The following is an 18971-nucleotide window of genomic DNA, read 5'->3' as shown; positions in this document are numbered from 1 at the left end:
TTGTTCCCCATTCTAAGAAGGAACAAAGTATCCACACATTGGTCTTCCTTCTTCTTGAGTTTCCTGTGTTTTGTATCTTGGGCAGTCTAGATTTCTGGGCTAATAGCCACTTATCAGTGAGTGCATATCATGTGTGTTCTTTTGTGATTGGGTTACCTCACTCAAAATGATATCCTTCAGATCCATCCATTTGCCTAAGAATTTTATAAATTTATTGTTTTAATTGCTGAGTACTACTCCATTGTGTAAATGTACCATATTTTCTGTATCCATTCCTCTGTTGAGGGACATCTGGTTTTTTTCTAGCTTCTGGCTATTATAAATAAGGCTGCTATGAACATAGTGGAGTATGTGCCCTTATTACAAGTTGGAACATCTTCTGGGTATATGCCCAGGAGAGGTATTGCTGGATTTTCCGGTAGTACTATGTCCAATTTTCTGAGGAACCACCAGACTGATTTCCAGAGTGGTTGTACAAGCTTGCAATCCCACCGGCAGTGGAGGAGTGCTCCTCTTTCTCCACATCCTTGCCAGCATCTGCTGTCACCTGAGTTTTTGATCTTAGCCATTCTGACTGGAGTGATGACTAAGGATGTTGAACATTTTTTCAGGTGCTTCTCAGCCATTCGGTATTCCTCAGTTGAGAATTCTTTGTTTAGCTCTGTACCCCATTTTTAATGGGGTTATTTGATTTTCTGGAGTCTAGCTTCTTGAGTTCTTTATATATATTGGATATTAGTCCCCTATCAGATTTAGGATTGGTAAAGATCCTTTCCCAATCTGTTGGTTGCAGAGGTTCATTTCTTACTGTGAGAGTATGCACTTTACTACAGAAATGCCACACACACCCTCCATTACAGGGACACAAAGGTGTGTGTGTGTGTATTGTTTGTAGAGGAGAGAGAAGGGGGGGAGAAGAAGAAGAAGGAGGAGGAGGGGAGGAAGAGGAGTAGTAGTAGTAGTAGTAGGAGGAGGAGGAGGAGGAGGAGGAGGAGGAAGAGGAGGAAGAGGAGAAGGAGGAGGAGGAGGAGGAGGAGGAAGGGCTAAGAGAGAGGGAAGAGAACATCCCATAGATATGGTCACACTGGTTTTGACCGACCTGTACTAGGTTACTGGACAAGGGCTCCAGAAATCTCTAGTGATCACGGACTCTTGTTCAAAGTCAGAATCGTTGCACTTACCCAACCTCAAGTAAGGAACATTTATTCTGTTTATCCACACCCACAAGAAGGGAATGCCATGATGAACCTTGATGAAATATGCTTATTATTATTTTGTTTTATTTTATTTTACTTTTCACTTTGTCTGGCTAAATTCCCATGGGTGAGTAAGACTTTCTCTCCCCTGAGCAGTTAAGTGGCTTATCTGCTTGTTCTAGGCCATCCACTCTTGAAGCTTGGTTTTCAGAGAGAAGTTCTGTCGGGCTTCATCCATGTCTGATTACAGAACCACGGTTAATATCCCGACAGCCACCAACTGGAACTGGATGTCCATGACTCAGGACTTTCACCAGCTAGTGGTAGGACAGACTTTGCTCTTTGGCATATTTGATCTGTGTCTTTGACCCTTACAATCCAGGTTATTGCTCTCTGTCAAGTAGTAGCTGCTTCCAAGAAGTACACTCTGTACTTTACCAAGGTTTGAGTGTCAAAGGGAAAATGTTCCAGAACTCACTTTGGAGAGGGTGTTTTGCTTTGTTTATTTGTTTTGCACAAAACTAAGGCTAGGTGTCTGGGTTAGGTGGGATTATATTTTCATTCATGTCTTCTTGTCATACTCATAAATATCAATTTTGTAAAATGATGATTGCATTTGTTGTCATTCCCATAACTTTCCAAGTTTTCTGTTCATTTACATATTAACTTGCAGTATTGTTACTGATTGGCTTAAGGGTCATTTTATGAAATATGAAAGTGAATTTTTATCATTGATTATTTGGAATCACATTCTTATAGCATGTTAGTTCTCAATGCTTAATATTATATACACTTATTTTGACACACAATTTGTATGTCCTTCAGAGATATGTCCTTAAGTGTCTTTTTAAGAACTGGCATGAAGGTTGAAAGAAAATTGTGATAGAAATTGTGCTAAGCAATTTTCTGTGCATGATTATGGTTGGATTAATAACCTAGGCATTGTAAAACAGGGGCGCGTTTCTCTTAGTCATGCTCACGCTCACAAGCATATTTCGTGTGCTACTTTCACATGTATTGTTCACATTTGATTAGTTGTTTTCCCTCAGTCTTTCACATTGTATGGGCATACTTCTGGGTATGCCCAGAGAATTTTAAGAGGATGACTCATGGGGATTTAGCAGAAGGCCCAGGTTTCCTGTCCACTGTTAAGTTTATATGTGTTTATTTCTCAGTTTTAAAGTGATCCTTTAACTTTGGAATAAAATTGTATTTAGAGTTCTAAAAATGTAGAGCTGGGGGCTGGAGAGAAGAACACTGACTGCTCTTCCAGAGGTCCTGAGTTCAAATCCCAGCAACCACATGGTGGCTCACAACCATCTGTAATGGGATCCGATGCCCTTGTCTGGTGTGGCTGAAGACAGCCCCAGTGTACTCATATACATAGAATAAATAAAATCTCTAAAAAGTGTAGAGCTGGGGATGCAGCTCGATTGGTAGAGTGCTTACCCAGCATGCACAAGGTCCTGGGTCCAAGCCTCAGCACCACAAAGACCAAGAATGCACATCTGTAATCCCATTATGTGCATGTAGAGGCAGGAAGAACAGAAGTTAAAGGCCATCTTCAGTTATATATGACCAGCCTGGGCTACGTGAGACCAAACAAATAAACAAACAAACCCCCAAACATCTTCTTATTCATATTTCTCAGGAAAAACAAATTTTACACTTATATATGCCCAGTGAGGAATCACCCCTTTCAGGAAGGGATCACATCTGTTAGTCACAACTGTCCGTGTTCTCCCCATTGCTCGTCTCCAAAGCTGATGCACCTGTCCATTTCCCCAAGATCCAAAAGGCAGAAGGGACAAATGGCTGTCTATTAGCATACCATGGCATATGCTGGCCTTCAAGCTCCTTCAGAATCACAAGAACCTGTTATCCATTTCAAAGGCCATGCTAGTATCAGGACTCTTCTCACCTCTTCCCCTACCCTAAGCCCCCCTAGCTCACAGGCTTCCTTCCCCATGGCTATACCACTCCCCTTATAGCTCTGCTATTTTGGTATGCCCTCTCTCTTTCTTCCTCACTTTCCCTCTCCCCCTCCATCCCTCTCTTGCTCTCTCCTCCTCTTTTCTTCTTCTTCTTCTTCTTCTTCTTCTTCTTCTTCTTCTTCTTCTTCTTCTTCTTCTTCTTCTTCTTCTTCTTCTTCTTCTTTCTCTTCTTCTTCTTCTCCTCTCTTCTCTTCTTCTTCTTCTTCTTCTTCTTTCTTTTCTTCTTCTTCTTCTTCTTTCTTTTCTTCTCTCCTCCTCCTCCTCCTCCTCTTCCTCCTCCTCCTCCTCCTCCTCCTCCTTCTCCTTCTCCTTCTCCTCCTCCTTTCTTCTCCTTCTTCTTCTCTTCTTCTTCTTCTTCTTCTTCTTCTTCTTCTTCTTCTTCTTTCTTTTCTTCTTCTTTCTTTTCTTCTTCTTCTTCTTTCTTTTCTTCTTCTTCTTTCTTTTCTTCTTTCTTTTCTTCTTCTTCTTCTTCTTCTTCTTCTTCTTCTTCTTCTTCTTCTTCTTCTCCTTCTCTCTCTCCTTCTCTCTCTCTCTCTCTCTCTCTCTCTCTCTCTCTCTCTCTCTCTCTCTCCTTTCCCACACTCCCAACCCATCTCTATCCATCTGCCCTGCTCCCACTTCTCTCATGACCAGGTCTAATCAGCTGGCCATGGTCAGTCTGCTTCTACTTCTTTCTCTCTTTGCTCTGGATTCTCCCAGTTGTCTTGCTTTCTTATAACTACAATAAAAAATCAGTCATGTTGTCAGTTTATACACCACCTTTCACACATCTCTGACTTTTGTGAGGTGATATGTACCCTAAGAGTCAATAGTATAATTTTGAGATTGATACATAATTGGTTGTGTATCAACAGTTGGATTCTCCTCATAGATGGCAGATGGAGCCACCTGTTTGAGTAGTATACACTTCTTCTTCCATCTTATAAAGAGATGTGGGTCTGTATCTCCCTTCACTTTTTACTTTCACAACAGAAGCTGGTTCACTAACACCCCTGCAAAATTTCCCATAAAATCTCTATAGTTTGAATTGACTTGGAAAACAAACATTCATTTGAGGTGCAACCACATTAATTCAAACTTTAGGAAATTTACAGCTCTTTTTAGAATTCTCATTAAAGAGAAAGGTCACCACATGAAGCATCATGGTAACTTTACGTGATTACCTGTAGCTTAGTGTGAAAACACTCAGGCTTACATCATTGACCCATCCAGGCTTGATTCAATGACATTGTCCTACTTTTCCATTGCTGTGATAAAATAAATATCCCCATAAGAACGACTTCATTGTCCATTGTGGTGGTTGACATAGCGAAAGAAAGGCATGGTGTAATGTAAGGACCACAAGGCCAGCTCATTTTAGTGCATCTGCACTCAGGAGATAAAAAATGAACAAGAAGCAAGGCTGGGATATAAAGTCTCAAGATCCACTCCCAGTGACCCACTTCCCCCATTCAGGTTCTACTTCCTAAAAGTTCCACAGCATCACCAGATGGAGCCCAAGTAGTCAAACAAGTGAATCTATAGGGGGCACTTCACCTTCAAACCATAGCAGATGTTTTAACACATGACTGGTCCTCCCTCTCTGTGTCCCTCCTTCCATTCCTCCCTCTTTTCTTCCCTCTATTCATGCATTAAATGTCTTAGTTTGGGTATATCTCAAATTAAATTGAAAGTATATCTTCTTAAATAGTTAATTATAACCATCATCTATATTTCATTTTCAATGACTCTTTTTTTTATATAAAAAACACACAGCAAAATTTACAAACCTTTAATATATATTATGTTTGAAAATTTCATTTTACCAGTGTAACTCAAGACCGTTCAGCATCTACCCTGGTGCAGTACTGCACAAACTGGGCTCACCCTCTTCCTGGTCGACATGCTATCATCATGGGTTGATCTTACTATAGCCCCCCATTGTGTGTGCTATTCACGTCTGCCTAGCTCTGCTCTACAGTGTGGTTATGCAGTCACATTTCTAAGCAGAACAGTAGCCATTTGTTTCCACTTCTGACTCTATCTCTGTTCGTTTGCAGTCTTGAAAGCTGTTTAGAATCTGTGTGCTGATTTGGGGAGTACTTATGGACAAGTTGAAAGGAACCATGAAGGGCATTATCAGAGTCACTGGAACTTACTCAGGGGGATTGTCTTCACTCATCACTTTAGAGTCTCAAAGAATTAACATCATGAAACTTAAAATAATTGGAATAATGCTATCACTATTGATCCACGTTCTCCAAATTTTTTTTCGACCTGGGTCTGATTTTGTTGGCTTTTCTAAGAAGCCTTTTATTGCTTGTCGAAATTTTCTATCCAGGTCATTTTTTCCCCAAATAATCCCTGCTGTGAACATGCTTGAGCACATTATAAATGGGCTTACAATTTATGTAGAGCTTATTTGTTTGATCCACTTGCAAGCAGTGTCTCTTGGCCTGGTATTATCTACGTTCCTGTAGCATTGATGGAGAAGCAGGCTCCGGGGCAAGAACTGTAGAGAAAAATGGCTCAAAGAGACTTATATCTCAGCTGTGAGGGAGTCTTGCAAGGAGGCAGAATAAGAGGACTTTGCTTATAGTCCAGATTCTATGGCTGGGCACTGACCTGGAGGGGAGGCAGAACCTGTGTCCTTATTTGTAGTCCATCCCTTCTGTTTGTCATTCTGTTAAACTATTATAATAATGACAATGATATCATCTAATACTTACGATATCATTATTGGGAATGAAGAGTGCCACTGTAGTCCTTTGTGCAGGGTTCTAGGGAACACTTTTTTCTTGGCTTTTAAATCTTCTAAACCAAAATCCACATCTATTACTGTATTCCCCACCTGACCATGTGACCCTTTCCGCAAGGACCATTATAATTAGATACTCTCTGGCTTCCTGGGGTCCAGCCATGGTCCTATAGAATCCCCTGAGACATGGTCAATGCCCAGCACTATATTTAGAATCCACAAGACACCATCTTCAGTAAGAGTTTAAATGAGGTAGGTCACATGAAACATCATGTTATATATGGGACTATGGAGGTATTCCCAAGAGAGGCTGGGACTAATATGTGTTCTGCTTGGCTCTGTGCTTGCTGAATTTGTATATTCCCTTGAGTGCGTGTATCTATCCAAGAGTCATGCAGATGTTAAAGGAATTTCTCAGTAATGACTTCCCTCCAAGGTAGGATAAAAAAAAGTGTACTCTTTCTCACAACCTCCCTGACCAAGGACATTTCTGCTTCTGCTCTTTTAAGCCAGATGGTCTTACCTCAGATTTCAGAGACTTGAGTGATAGAGAATTCACAGAACTCAAGACCAGTGTGGGTCCTTTGGGTTCCTACAGGAGGTTATAGTGAGAAACAAGGGGCTATCTGTAGAGGAATCTTGCTGAAGAGTAGTGGGTCCTGGCAGTGAGTAGGATCCCTGGGGGATCGTGTTCTTGTCCTTGGGAAAGGGATGCAAATGGGTCCCCTGTGGAGGAAAGCCCCCATGGAATTAAGGCTCTGAGATCCCAGGTTAGGGATAGAGGATGTCTCCTGGGTTCCTGGAGGCTGGGCATCTCAGTCATTCATAGTAGATTTAAGTTAGGGCACAGCAGTAGCAGCGGCATTATTGGAGACAGGGCAAAATGATAGTGACCTCATCCAAAGACAGGATGGTGTGGCAAGTACGTGTTGGCAGTAGCCACAGCTGAGCTCAGTGGACTTCCCCTCTAGTCTAATCTCCTGCAGGCTCTGGGAAGGCTCCTTTCTGTACCTCTGTGTCCCGGCTGTTGAATGCATGCTCAGGATTCCTCTAGAAACTGCTATCAAAAGGGAGAATCTGATCCTGGGGTATCTCAGATTGACAACTAGGGATGCTTATGGAGGGCAGGCATTCATCCACAGAAGGATTGATGATGCAGGGTGCTATTCAAGTCAGTATTTTTATTGTCCACAAACAGTCTGAGAGTGCACTGTGGAAGGGGAAGAAGAAGGTATCCAGGAAGGGGACCAACTGAGTTTGAAGAAAGCAAAAATGTTGGGGTCTTGGTTTTCTCTTCCACATTTACCCTTCCTGCATTCCATCGTCATCCCACACCACCCTGACCCCAACAGCCAAGGATTCAGGTCACAGGATGCTCTGGGTTGATTGCTGTTCATAGCTGACCAAACTCCTTGTTTCGAAGTTCCTTCCTTTTGATTTTGCCTGTGACAGTTTTGGGCAATTCTGAAACAAACTCCACCTGGTAGAGAAGGAAGTCATCCTGACTTACGGTTTCCATGGTGTCCATCCAGTTTCCCACTTCCTGTTTCACCCCACTTTCCTATGGTGACCCCCCATGGACTCCATTGGGCATTGCAGGTCTCTCCTGAGCCCTGGAGGAGGGTGTACTCAGGTATCTTACTTTGATCCAGGAAGCAGAATGTGTCTTCTTCACACAGAAGAGTTTGGAGCCACTAATATTGGCTACTATGCTCTCTGCCTCTTACAGGGCAAAGCAGGTGCCTTTGTGGCATCCCCACTGCAGCATGAGGGATGTGGGGCAGAAGTAAAGGAGTCAGATAGACATGTGAGTGACCTTCATGGTTATCAGCCTCCATTGTTTGGAGTGTTGTACCACATACAGGTATATGTAACTCTCTCTGATTGGAAGTAAGGTTTTCTGCTCCCTGTAAGGGCAAGAGCCTTGACTAATAAAAAATGCTGATATGTGGTTGTCACACATACTTTTGAGTTGCAACACTCCTCTTACTGAGTAAAACTTCAGACAACTTGAACCTCAACTTCATCTCTATAAATCAAGCATACATGTTCTTAAGGCTGCGGGCAGGCTTAAATAAAGGGCATGGGACTAGAGCCTGGCACACACAATAAGTATTCTAGTACATAATAGATGCTAGCTCTGCAGCTTCCTAACATGTGTGCCTCAGTGAACATGCAGATGGTATAAGAATGCACTGCAGCAGAAGAAAACAATGACTTTCTGACATGAATGTCTGTTCTCTCTTATTTTAAACCAGCAGGGCAGTACTAGGCATATTCCTTTGTAGTTTGCTTTATCTCTTAATATAATGATAAGGCATTTTAGGTAAAAAATAATCTGAAACTGGACATAATAGTATATGCCTGTGATCGTGACACTCAGGAGGATTGTAAGTTTGAGGCCAGCCTGGCTATGAAATGAGTTCTAGATCAGCTTGGGTTACACAAAGAGGCACTGTCTCAAAAACAAAACAAAGATAAAACATAAAAACAATTTTTACCACCAGCTTAAATAAGAGGACAATTTTAAATTTTGTGACTAGCTCATTTCACTATTACTGGACATTTTTGCATGCTTGCACATGTCACTTAAAACAAATGTAAAAAACCAAGCATCTCAAAATGTATTGGGAGTTATAAGAATAAATATTTTGTTCCTTTTTGTTAGTTTTATATATGTATATTATTGGGGTTGATAAACAGGGTTTACTTCTTACTGTGGGCCACATTGAAAAGTATTGATTTTGATTTTTTTTTTCTTAAAATTTACAGGATAATAAATAACATTAAAAAGTACTCTTGGGGTACTTTGCTAACCTTTCTATTTTGGTTACTGTGCATCCGTGTGTTCATTTTGTATTTCTGGTACAGGGTAGGGATTCCCAAAGAAACAAAACCTTTTGGTGGCCTGACCAGCCCCACCCCCACCCCCACCCCATGGCTGCCCCCTGAGAGGTGAGGCAGCCAGTGGGAGCCCAGCTAGCCTGGCTCACCTTCCTGGGGTACTTGTATGGTGCCGTCACTGACTTCACATGATGCTGTAGCTCTTTGATAAGCTGTTCCTGATCGTGTGACAGGAACTCTGGGTTGAGGACAATAAACGCCTTCACCACCTGCAAAATGGAAGTGGAGATGGGAAGCATGCCAACTTGCTCTGCACACAGCTCAATCCGTCAATGGACAAAACCCACTTTAGGCTTGAGTTGATGTTTGAGGCTAGGGTTTATGTGTAGGAGCCAGGTTCAAATCCCTGTCCTCCCCATTTCCATTGCTCGTGTTGGAAAAATACCTGGTTTCTCCTACCCCTAACTTCTTTTCTTTGTGAAATAGGTACACCAGAAGTTCATTCTTTTTTTCCAGTTAAAATTTATTAGAAAAGAAATCTTAGTAAATAAAAACATTATTTGCTAAAAGATCATTTATCTGGTGAAGACATAGAGATGCTTAGAGATATGTGACTACATTAAAAATCAGAATAAAAATAAATAACTTCATCATTCATAATTAAGGATTAAAAGACTACAGAATGAAAATAAAATAAAGTTCATTCTTAACAAGGTTTTTATTAAGGGTCCATGAGAACACACAGTATGTTTGAAGCATGTAGCCTACTTATATTTGTTCATACTATCATCACCATTATTAATATCAATATGCATTTACTATGTACACTGTTTTGTGTCTAGAACTCAATGGGCCATAATAATCATCATAATAAATTAAAATAGCAGTGACTGATAACAGTATTGTGATAACTTTTATTTTACAGCATTAGATATATCCCCACTTATCCAGTTACTTACACAAGTCCTGGCACACAGAAGTGTTCACTAGACATTGTTGAGCCAATGAATGCATGTTCTAAAATTCACATTCATGTGTGTGTGTATATATATGTATACATGTATGCATGTATGTGTGCACACGCACATGTGCACCACACTACTGTAACTTCTCTGCAAAGGTGAACTATAACTGAGAAGCAACATAAACCCCCTTTTCTCTCAGCTACTTTTTGTTCGGATATTTTACAACAGCAACAGGAAGGAAACTAAAATACCTACTGAACTATCCCCAGGCCCAGGGCATGTATTTTAGATGCACCACACTGCTTTCTCTCCCCCGTCATTTGCTGCAGGACTTAGGCAAGTTACTTAAACTCCCCACACCATTCTTTCCTACACCTAGAATGTGAGACAAGTCCTTGGGACACTGGGTTTGGATTTACTTACTAATTCTTTTGTCACAGCTCCAGCCTCAGGATATTGGGTTACCTGAGGGTGTAATGATTTGCCACAGGGCAGCTCATTCAATCTCAACCTTTTTCAGACCACACTGTCCATGCATAAGTGCACATGCACGCCAGTGGCCTGAGTTTCATCCTAGGTTCTCAGGTTATGCGAAGGCCTTGGAAGTCTCCTGACTTCTGTGTCTCCAGCTCCTACATGCAACAAAAGGCTTCTGTGCTCTCCTTACCTCTCCTCGATCCTTGTCCGGGCTGCTCACCACCGCAGACTCTGCCACTGCTGGGTGCTCCGCCAAGGCGTTCTCCACCTCTACAGGCCCGATGCGATACCTGGAGAAGCAAGAGTTCCGAGTGTACACCAGGGCTGCTGAGAACCATCGCTTACGCCTTGTTCTTTGAGGTTTGCATGGGCACTTGATACTGAGGGGTGAGGTTGTAGACCGGAGAGTAGTAATTTGGACCCGAAATATGAAGAGTGGGGCATTTGGTACTAAAACTACGTGGCTCAGTTGTTCCTGGGGATAGTTCATGTGTGCCCCTGGTGAGGGAGGAGGCAGAGTGACAGCTTCTTGTGGAGCTGTTAACGTAGCTTCTCCTAGTACCTCAAATTGTGTCCTAGAAAATGCTGTGCATCTAAGCATGCAACTTTATCATTTTGATTTTTAGTTTTCCCCTCTCTTCCTATCCTTTCTTTCTTTCAAGATACTAGGGATTGAATTTAGGCTCTCACACATGGATGGCACGTTCTTTATTAACAAATGCTATCCTTGAAATCACTCTGTTGCCCAGACAAGCTTTGGATTTGGGAATTCTTCTGCCTCAGCTTTCTGAGTACTGTGGGTTATAGGCCTGTGTAACTACACTACAATCTTGGCTCCTCCTCATAACTATGTAATGTTTCCCCCTCCTTGAACTTCATTTGTATTCTTCATTCCTCAGGTAGGCAAGATGCCATGAGGCATTTGAAGGTCTCAAAAACCAGCCCAGGGCCAGCCACACCTACCCGGAAGCATTGATGACATCATCGCCCCTTCCCAAGAACCAGATGTAGCCCTCTTCATCAATGGTCGCTCTATCCCCACTATTGTAAAAGTCCCCACACTCCACTTCAGATGTGCTCTCTGGGCTATTCTGCAAAGACAACAAAGTGCCCTTGTTGAAGGTTAGAGTTGAGCCTGGGGTCATGTCTGAGTTTGAATTCTGCACATGGCCCCTGAACCAGCCTAAACACTGTGGGCTGCAGCTCCATCTGTGAGCACCATTCAGCTCGTATTTAAAAAATAGCATCTTACTTTTATGCAACTCTCCATCAGAACAAAGTTTCCATTCTTAGCGATATGTTCAGTGTGTTCAATACTGAGACAGCTGGGAAGAACAGCAGCAGTAGTGAATTCCCTTTGCCAAGTGCTACCTAATCTAATCGTCACAGGAGTCCGACAAGGCAGGCGCTTCATAACTTAAGCATTTTTTATGACAATACAAAACAATACAAAGTAAGAACAATAATTAGAATAAGAAACAATACCAAGAAATCCCATAGGCCCTTTATCTAGTTTCCTCCAATGGTATTGTCTTTTAAAACTATTGTTCAATATTCCAATCAGGATATGGACATTGATCCATTCTCTGACCTCACTCAGATTTCTTGTGGTTTTACATGTGTGTGTGTGTGCATGTGTTATGAAATTTGATTGCAGACATGATTCCTCATCCTGCTACCACAGCAGCAGCCTGCAGAGCAGTGCCACCACCAGGCGATCCTTCACAAGGCGTTCTGTAAGTTACTCACTCCTGCTCCACAATCTCTAGTTTCTTTCTTGATGTATAATGTAATTGAACATATGTGTGGGCTACAAGGTGATAGTTTAGCACACATATTATGGATAAAGACCAAATATGGGAAAACAACTAAATTAAAAATGTCACCAGAAGGTTTAAAAACAAGGAACTAAAAATACAGTAACTGAAAAAAAAAAGTCCTGAGAGAGACAGAAAGATAGAGAGACAGAGACACAGAGAGAAGAGAAGGGTAGCAAAGTGAACAGAGCGAAAGGGACTTGTAGGACATCCCAAGGCCACCAAAAGGTGCAGTCTTAGAGGCTCAAAAGGAGGGGAAGTGGGGCACTGGGGGCGGGGGGGGGTGCTGCGTTCAAATACATTATGGCAGAAAAAGCTTCCATACATGAGGTTAGTGGAACAAGCTGTGTCACATGAGCTCATGGATGTAAATGATCTGAAATAGGCAAATCCACAAAGCAAATGAGAGCTAATCAGATGCTGGGGTAAGGGGTAAGCACTAAGTGGTAATGTGCGTCTGGTACAGAGTTGGAGCGTGTAGATTTTCTGGAGATAGATGAGGGTGAGGGTTTCACTCTGTCATGAATTGTTTGCATGCCACTGAGGTGCACAATTGAAAATGGTAGAATGAACTTTATATTCAATTTTACTTCAAAACAAACAAACAAACAACAACAACAACAAAAAATCAGGTCTCATTGGAGGCGTCCTTATATTGTGGCCTCCAGGGGGCATTGAGTTATTGTGATATGGTGACCAAAACAACTTCATGGGTCTTAGTATTAATTCTCAGAAACAAAACTCTAAGAGGGAGAAAAGAAAACTGAACACACACATACCACACATACACACACACACACACACACACACACACACACACACACCACTATATGTTATAAATAATATAGAATACCTAAGTTTAGGAGTCATGGATGTGCATGTATATGTGGTTCTCATAACTGCCTATTGCAATTACTTAGGATTTCTAGACAAACCCATAAAGTCAGGTGAGAAGTGTGTGGAGGAAGGGGATGGAGCCTGAGGTTAGTTTCAGAGTCTGCTTACACTTCAATGGTCCATCTTGAAGTCCAAGAATTCCCTCTTGGGATCACCACTAACTAGGATGGTCAGAGTTTGTTTGATCAGCAATTTCAGCAGGTTTTCTTCCAATTCAACCCAGCTTTCTACAGTCCCCCAATTTCTAATTTAGAGCAGGACACCTAAAAAGATGCAGATCCTAGACCTGCTCTGATCATTTGGCATGAGTAAGACATACAACACTTCAGTTTTCCCTCTGAGAAGGGACAGCTGGGTTTATTGGAGGCCAAGTCTGGTGACTCTAAGGTCAATCTTTCTATCCCATAATTTAGCTCTTAAATCCCCAAGTGGGCTTGGACAGAAGGACTGTGACAATGTGCCAAAGAGCTTAGATGAGTGTCATTAACATGGACTGCATTAGGCTAGAATGAAGAGGAGATGACTCAAAGAAGTCTCAGGATACAGAGCTACCCCCATATGTTCTTGAGACTGGGTTGGTGGGATGCTATTACCTCATATTCCATGAAGAGGCCTAGAGGCCTGGTGGGCTTGATCCTGATGCCAATGTATCCTTCAGTGTTGGGTGGGAGGATGTTGCCCTTTTCATCGATGATCTGGAATAAGAAGCCTGTGAATCCCACACTGTGAGACTCGTCCAGCCCTCTGTGCCACTGCTTGGCTCACCATAAGACACTAGTAAGGCAAATGGGACCTACTCATGGACAAACCGTCAGAAAATATTATAAAACTCTCAACTTCTTGGAAATCAGTAAATATGGAACCCAAGACAAAGGGATCTTTGTTTCATGGGAATGTAGATGTTACTGCCATGTCTACAAACTGGAAAACAGTGTCATCCGAGGGAATTATTTAGTTTCCTTTCTCATACACCATGTGTGATGCATCACTCCGTCAAGTGAGCTGCATTAGTATCCAAAGTACTTCTCACCCAAAGCTTCCATAGATGTTGGGGAAAACAGGAACCAAGGAGTAGGGTGGCTTGGGTGCTGGTGTAGTTGGCTCTACCATCTGCCATCACACATGATCCTAATACCCAGTGGGCTATAAAGTGCTCCCCATCAGCACCCTAAGACCAGACCTGCAAGTCAAAGGGTAAGATGGCCTTCCCTATGGAGCCTCGCTTGATCTTCATTTCCCGGAGGGTGGCACTGCTGATCCCCTGTGCACAAAAGAAGACCAAGGTTGGCCAAAGCAGAGTCACATGCATGACCTCCAATAGTGACCATTGTTGAGAGTAGGACTTAGGTTCAAGACATTGACCCATCTCTATGCAAAGGACACTTGTTATTCTCAGTGTTATATCTCTGGGATATCATTAAGGGTGGGCATGTGTTACATGGACTGTTTGTTTTGGTAAAAACAGTAGACAAGCATGTGACCAAGATCTAAACTATTAAATGTATTATAGGCCCAGAAATAGCAGACATTTGCCAGAGGAATAGTAGGAAGTGTCTCCATCCAGTCATTAGACTTTAATAGCAAATGTCTGGGGAGATGACCACTAATGGAGTCCTTGAGTTTCACAATGTGCATGATACTCTAAATGCCCTGACCATCTGCTAACTCAGTGACACTCTGGGATATCATTAAGTGTGTGCTTGTGTATGTGTGCATGACTGTATGCTTGTGTATATGTGACAAATACAGAAACTCTTTGTTTCCTCATCTACTACCATTATAATCTCAGTTTAACTTGCCTTGCCTTCCTCAACACCCAGAGATGAACCTTGAAAACCAGCTCTCAACCATGTGGCTGCTCTAGGCTGTGAGGGTGAAACTGGCAGGGTTTGTTGACAGTGGTCTCTGTAGTATGGATGAGACCTTTCTATCCCACTACCCCTATGGGACACCCCTGGGTTAACAATCTCAGGTACAGTGTCAAAGTGTTTTATGTTTTGCCTAATAGCTTCAATTCATCTATCTCTAAACGAGTTGATGAGCTGTACATTTTCTTTCTGAGAATTTGGCATAACTTATCTTTGCACCCAAAAGCCCCTCCCCTGTTGGCTTTCAGTGGTGCTGTGCACAAAGAAGACTTCAGCACACACTGGGTCACATTGGCTCACTGGCTCTGTAGCTGAGCCCACTGAAATGGTACAGAAGGGGCCTGGTCACCTACCGTTTCTGACTGTCCATAGACCTCGTGGATGGAAAGACCTGTCCTTTGCTTCCACTGCTCATACTCCTCAGGCAGCAGGCTCTCCCCACCAGTAGTGCAATGCTCAAGGGTGGGGAACCTGAGGCTTTGGGAAAGGCACGCATGTCAGGTCATGGATGCTTTGCAGGAGACACAAATTATCAAGAGCATACTGCTTTGTTATTCCGATCATCTATCTGCCTGCTTTCTCATTTTTAAATCTACTTTCTGTCATTTTACTGATGGTCACAGCCAGCCAGATGCCATTTCTCTCTGTAAATCCCTGTTCATGTTTCTGGCAGGGGGTAAGTGAGTGATGGTTTAGATGCTGGGTCATATCACTGATGTTTTGGTTAAGTTTGGATGCTGATATAACAAGAGAGAGACAAGAACTCACAAGACTCTTAAGAAGCTACCCTAGAAAATCTTCCTATGTGTCCAAGAGGGTCAACTTTATAAACCATACATGCTAAGGAAAGAGACCCCAAGGGAAGCTAGGGTGTAGCAGAACTAACTATACTGCCTTCTGTGAGGGATGAACTGGACTCATGGAGGGCCTTTTCTATTTCTTCCTGAGCGTTGAAAGTCAGGGCTATGGGTGTGGTGGTGCACGCCTTTAATCCCAGCACCCGGGAGGCAGAGGCAGGCAGATTTCTGAGTTCAAGGCCAGCCTGGTCTACAAAGTGAGTTCCAGGACAGCCAGGGCCACACAGAGAAACCCTGTCTCTAAAAACCAAAAAAGAAAAAAAGAAAAAAAAAGAAAGTCAGGGCTAGAAAATACATAACATGAATACATTGTAGACACATGATTTGGAAAATGAAGTCAGATGCCACAGAATAATGCATGATTGTATATATAAAAGTGCCTGGCAAATACAGAAGTGAATGCTCACAATCATCCATTGGACAGAGCACAAGGTCCCCAATGAAGGAGCTAGAGAAAGTACTCAAGGAGCTGAAGGTGTCTGAAGCCCCACAGGAGGAACATCAATATGAACTAACCAGTACCCCCAGAGCTCCTTGGAACTAAACCACCAATCAAAGTAAACACATGGTGGGACATGTGGCTCTAGCTGCATACGAAGCTGAGGATGACCTAGTTGGTCATCAATGGGAGGAGAGGCCCTAAGTCCTGTGAAGGTTCTATGCCCCACTATAGGGGAAGACCAGGGCCAGGAATGGGAGTGGGTAGGTTGGGGAGCAGGGGAAGGGGGGAGGGGTTAGGGGTTTTTCAGAGGGGAAATTCGGAAAGAGGATAACATTTCAAATGTAAATAAAGAAAATATCTAATAAAAAAAGTTGAAAGCTTGAAAAGCAGACCCATTTTCTTAGGAATATTTCTTACAGTCGAGAAAATAGTCATTTTATTTAGGGTACACAAGGAGGCACATAGAAGTCTCTAAGGCATTGACAGTGTCCTATTTATTCTGACACATGTGCGTGATTGAGTGATTGCACTGGCATTTTTAATAGTTCATCAATTTGTAAATTTTCACCATAGGCATTTTGTATTTTTATTTTTGTATGTCACAAAAATAAACTCACATACAAATGAATAAATCTATAAAGGTGTAAGACTAAAGGCCCAGGTGTTGATCTTACTTATTTGACTAATAATTATTAAAACACACAGACATAGGCATACAGACAGACAGAAACACACACACACACACACACACACACACACACACACACACACACACACACACACAATAAAAGAACCAAAGAAAAAACCAAACCTTGGCACAGCAGAAACATTTAAAATCCTACCCAGAGATTGAGGTTACAAGCCACTGCTACATACTTGGAGGTTTTCTGCTGAAGAACCATTCGATACACGCCTGGGGCAGCAAGGCACTGAGTGATGGGGTATTTGAACAGTACCTGGAAATGAAGAGACAAGGAATTTTACTCTTGTAGATAAGGTTAAGAATATCAGCCAATCATTAGCACTTAGGTTACGGTCTCTCCTTCAAGTAGGGCCACTTAGTTAGTTCTTTTAATACATGCATACTATACATGAGTATCATTCGTGGCGGGGGCAAATGCAAAAAAAAAAAAAAAAAAAAAAAGCAAATCAATGTTCCTGATAGTATAAAGGCTAGATGCTAACAGAGGAGATTTAAAACAAGACATGCATGATGAGGTGGAAGTTGGTAGATGTCATGAGAAGATGTAGACTTCTGTCAAGTACACAGCAGAGGGCAATAGATTGGTTAGGTGCTTCAAGGAGCTTATGAAGGGGGTGGCATTGGTTAGGTGCTTCAAGGAGCTTATGAAGGGGGTGGCATTAGGAGGATATTATGAAATGATCCCCATGTCTACAGACAGAGAGCTGAGGATGCTCAAGAAGATTGGAGGGTTTGCAGGGGAAAAGTCTCAGGAACTAAACATTTTGGCAAAGCAGAAAAACACCACTTTCGATGCAGAGCAAAGAACAAGAGGTACAAACAGGAAGACAAAGACTGGAGTCACAAGCCTGAGGATATAAAGTATTCAATTCTCATTGTTATTCATTAGAGACAGAGTCATAAGAATTTCTGATTGGAACTGGGGGTAATCTGAAAGAGTGAGGAGCATCAAAGAGAACAAGTGTCTTAGAGTGAATATAGTCATATTTTACAAGAGACTACAGTTGAAATGTATACTCCAAATAGTATCTCTCTGGTTTGAATTTTGGATTCTGCTTCAGCAATGTCTTATATTCATATCCTCTCTGTATGGAGTTTGACCCACACCAGAGCTCCCTGCTTTCATCATGAACAGTGTCATCTCCATCCCCATACCCTGCCCCACCCAACCAGCAGCCAGTGTGTATCTGATCTTACTCTAGGTAGATGAGACAGAGTACTGGGATAAGTCATAGATTACCTATAACCAGAGGCTACCTGTAGTGAGCATCTACTACGCACCAATCTCCAAAACAGATTCTAATGCAGTCATTTTGAATCATTGTCTTCTGAGTGGCCCGTGGCTCTCAGAGATGGAAACTCAGTGGAAACTTCTTAGTGGAAAATAGAATACAGGTGTCCCTAGACTTCGGGTGATGTTGCATTCTAATAAGCCCATCATGCATTTAAATATGAGAATTAATTCACCTAACTACTCAACCCAAGCTTATCAACACAGTCTATCTTAGACCTTCATTTGTTTCTCCTTGTTGGGTTATCTTTTCCTGGGTAGATATGAAGAAATTGTGTTTCGATGACACAGACTCCTCTATCCCCCACAAGATTCAATTCAAGTCCAGCTTGGAGAACTGATGAATTGTTGGATGTGCTTATAGGGGTATGGTTAAGGGGTTACTTACAGGAATGTGAGTGACCTCTGAATAGCTACATCACTGGAAAGTCCTATAGTGGATGAATGGTGACCTCTTGAAGTTACATAAAAGGAATAACCCTTCAATTAGCATTCCACCTTCTGGACAAGATTATGTGCAACTTTGGAGGACCAGGAGAGACCATGTGGCTCTTACTTAAAGCCAGGCTCTGATGTCCTTCCCCCAACTCCTTCTACCAAGAATTTGAATAGCCCAGTTATGCAAGGGTCTCATAAATGCAGGTAGTCACAGCTGCTCTGATTTTGAGATGGCATTGACAATATCATGCCTATTATGTTATGTTTCATTGAACCCTTTTTATTCATGGGGTGACTAGGATTTGGGCTTGCTGCAACTGTCCAGCATCATGTAAAACTATTATTCTGTATTTCAGTAGCTCAGAGAAAGATCCAAGTTGAAAGTTCTATATGCAGTTTTTATTTCAATGTGGCCTCTATTTATTTTACACTAGATCTTGGAAAG

At 42.1% G+C, this 18971-nt stretch overlaps 1 protein-coding gene across 2 annotated transcripts in view; it reads right to left on the bottom strand.

Moving 5' to 3' along the window:
- Positions 1-7088: 7088 nt before the first annotated feature.
- Positions 7089-18971, bottom strand: part of Acsm1 (acyl-CoA synthetase medium-chain family member 1) — a 44759-nt gene continuing 32876 nt past the window's right edge. Inside the window, exons 7-14 of one of the 2 annotated variants that reach the window (NM_054094.6) lie at positions 16971-17050; positions 15149-15272; positions 14108-14188; positions 13521-13622; positions 11177-11304; positions 10404-10503; positions 8921-9040; positions 7089-7407 (exon numbers count right to left, since the gene is read on the bottom strand). In NM_054094.6, the coding sequence (NP_473435.1) occupies positions 7321-7407; positions 8921-9040; positions 10404-10503; positions 11177-11304; positions 13521-13622; positions 14108-14188; positions 15149-15272; positions 16971-17050 (822 nt within the window). In that variant the 3' untranslated portion in view covers positions 7089-7320. The remainder of the gene's footprint in view (positions 7408-8920; positions 9041-10403; positions 10504-11176; positions 11305-13520; positions 13623-14107; positions 14189-15148; positions 15273-16970; positions 17051-18971) is intronic. The other variant, XM_006507214.4, reaches the window with a different exon arrangement.

This window comes from Mus musculus, chromosome 7 (assembly GCF_000001635.26).
Source record: "Mus musculus strain C57BL/6J chromosome 7, GRCm38.p6 C57BL/6J".
Lineage (NCBI taxonomy): Eukaryota > Metazoa > Chordata > Mammalia > Rodentia > Muridae > Mus > Mus musculus.
The sequence above is the reverse complement of the archived record's forward strand: the minus strand, read 5'-3'. Positions and strand labels throughout refer to the sequence as shown.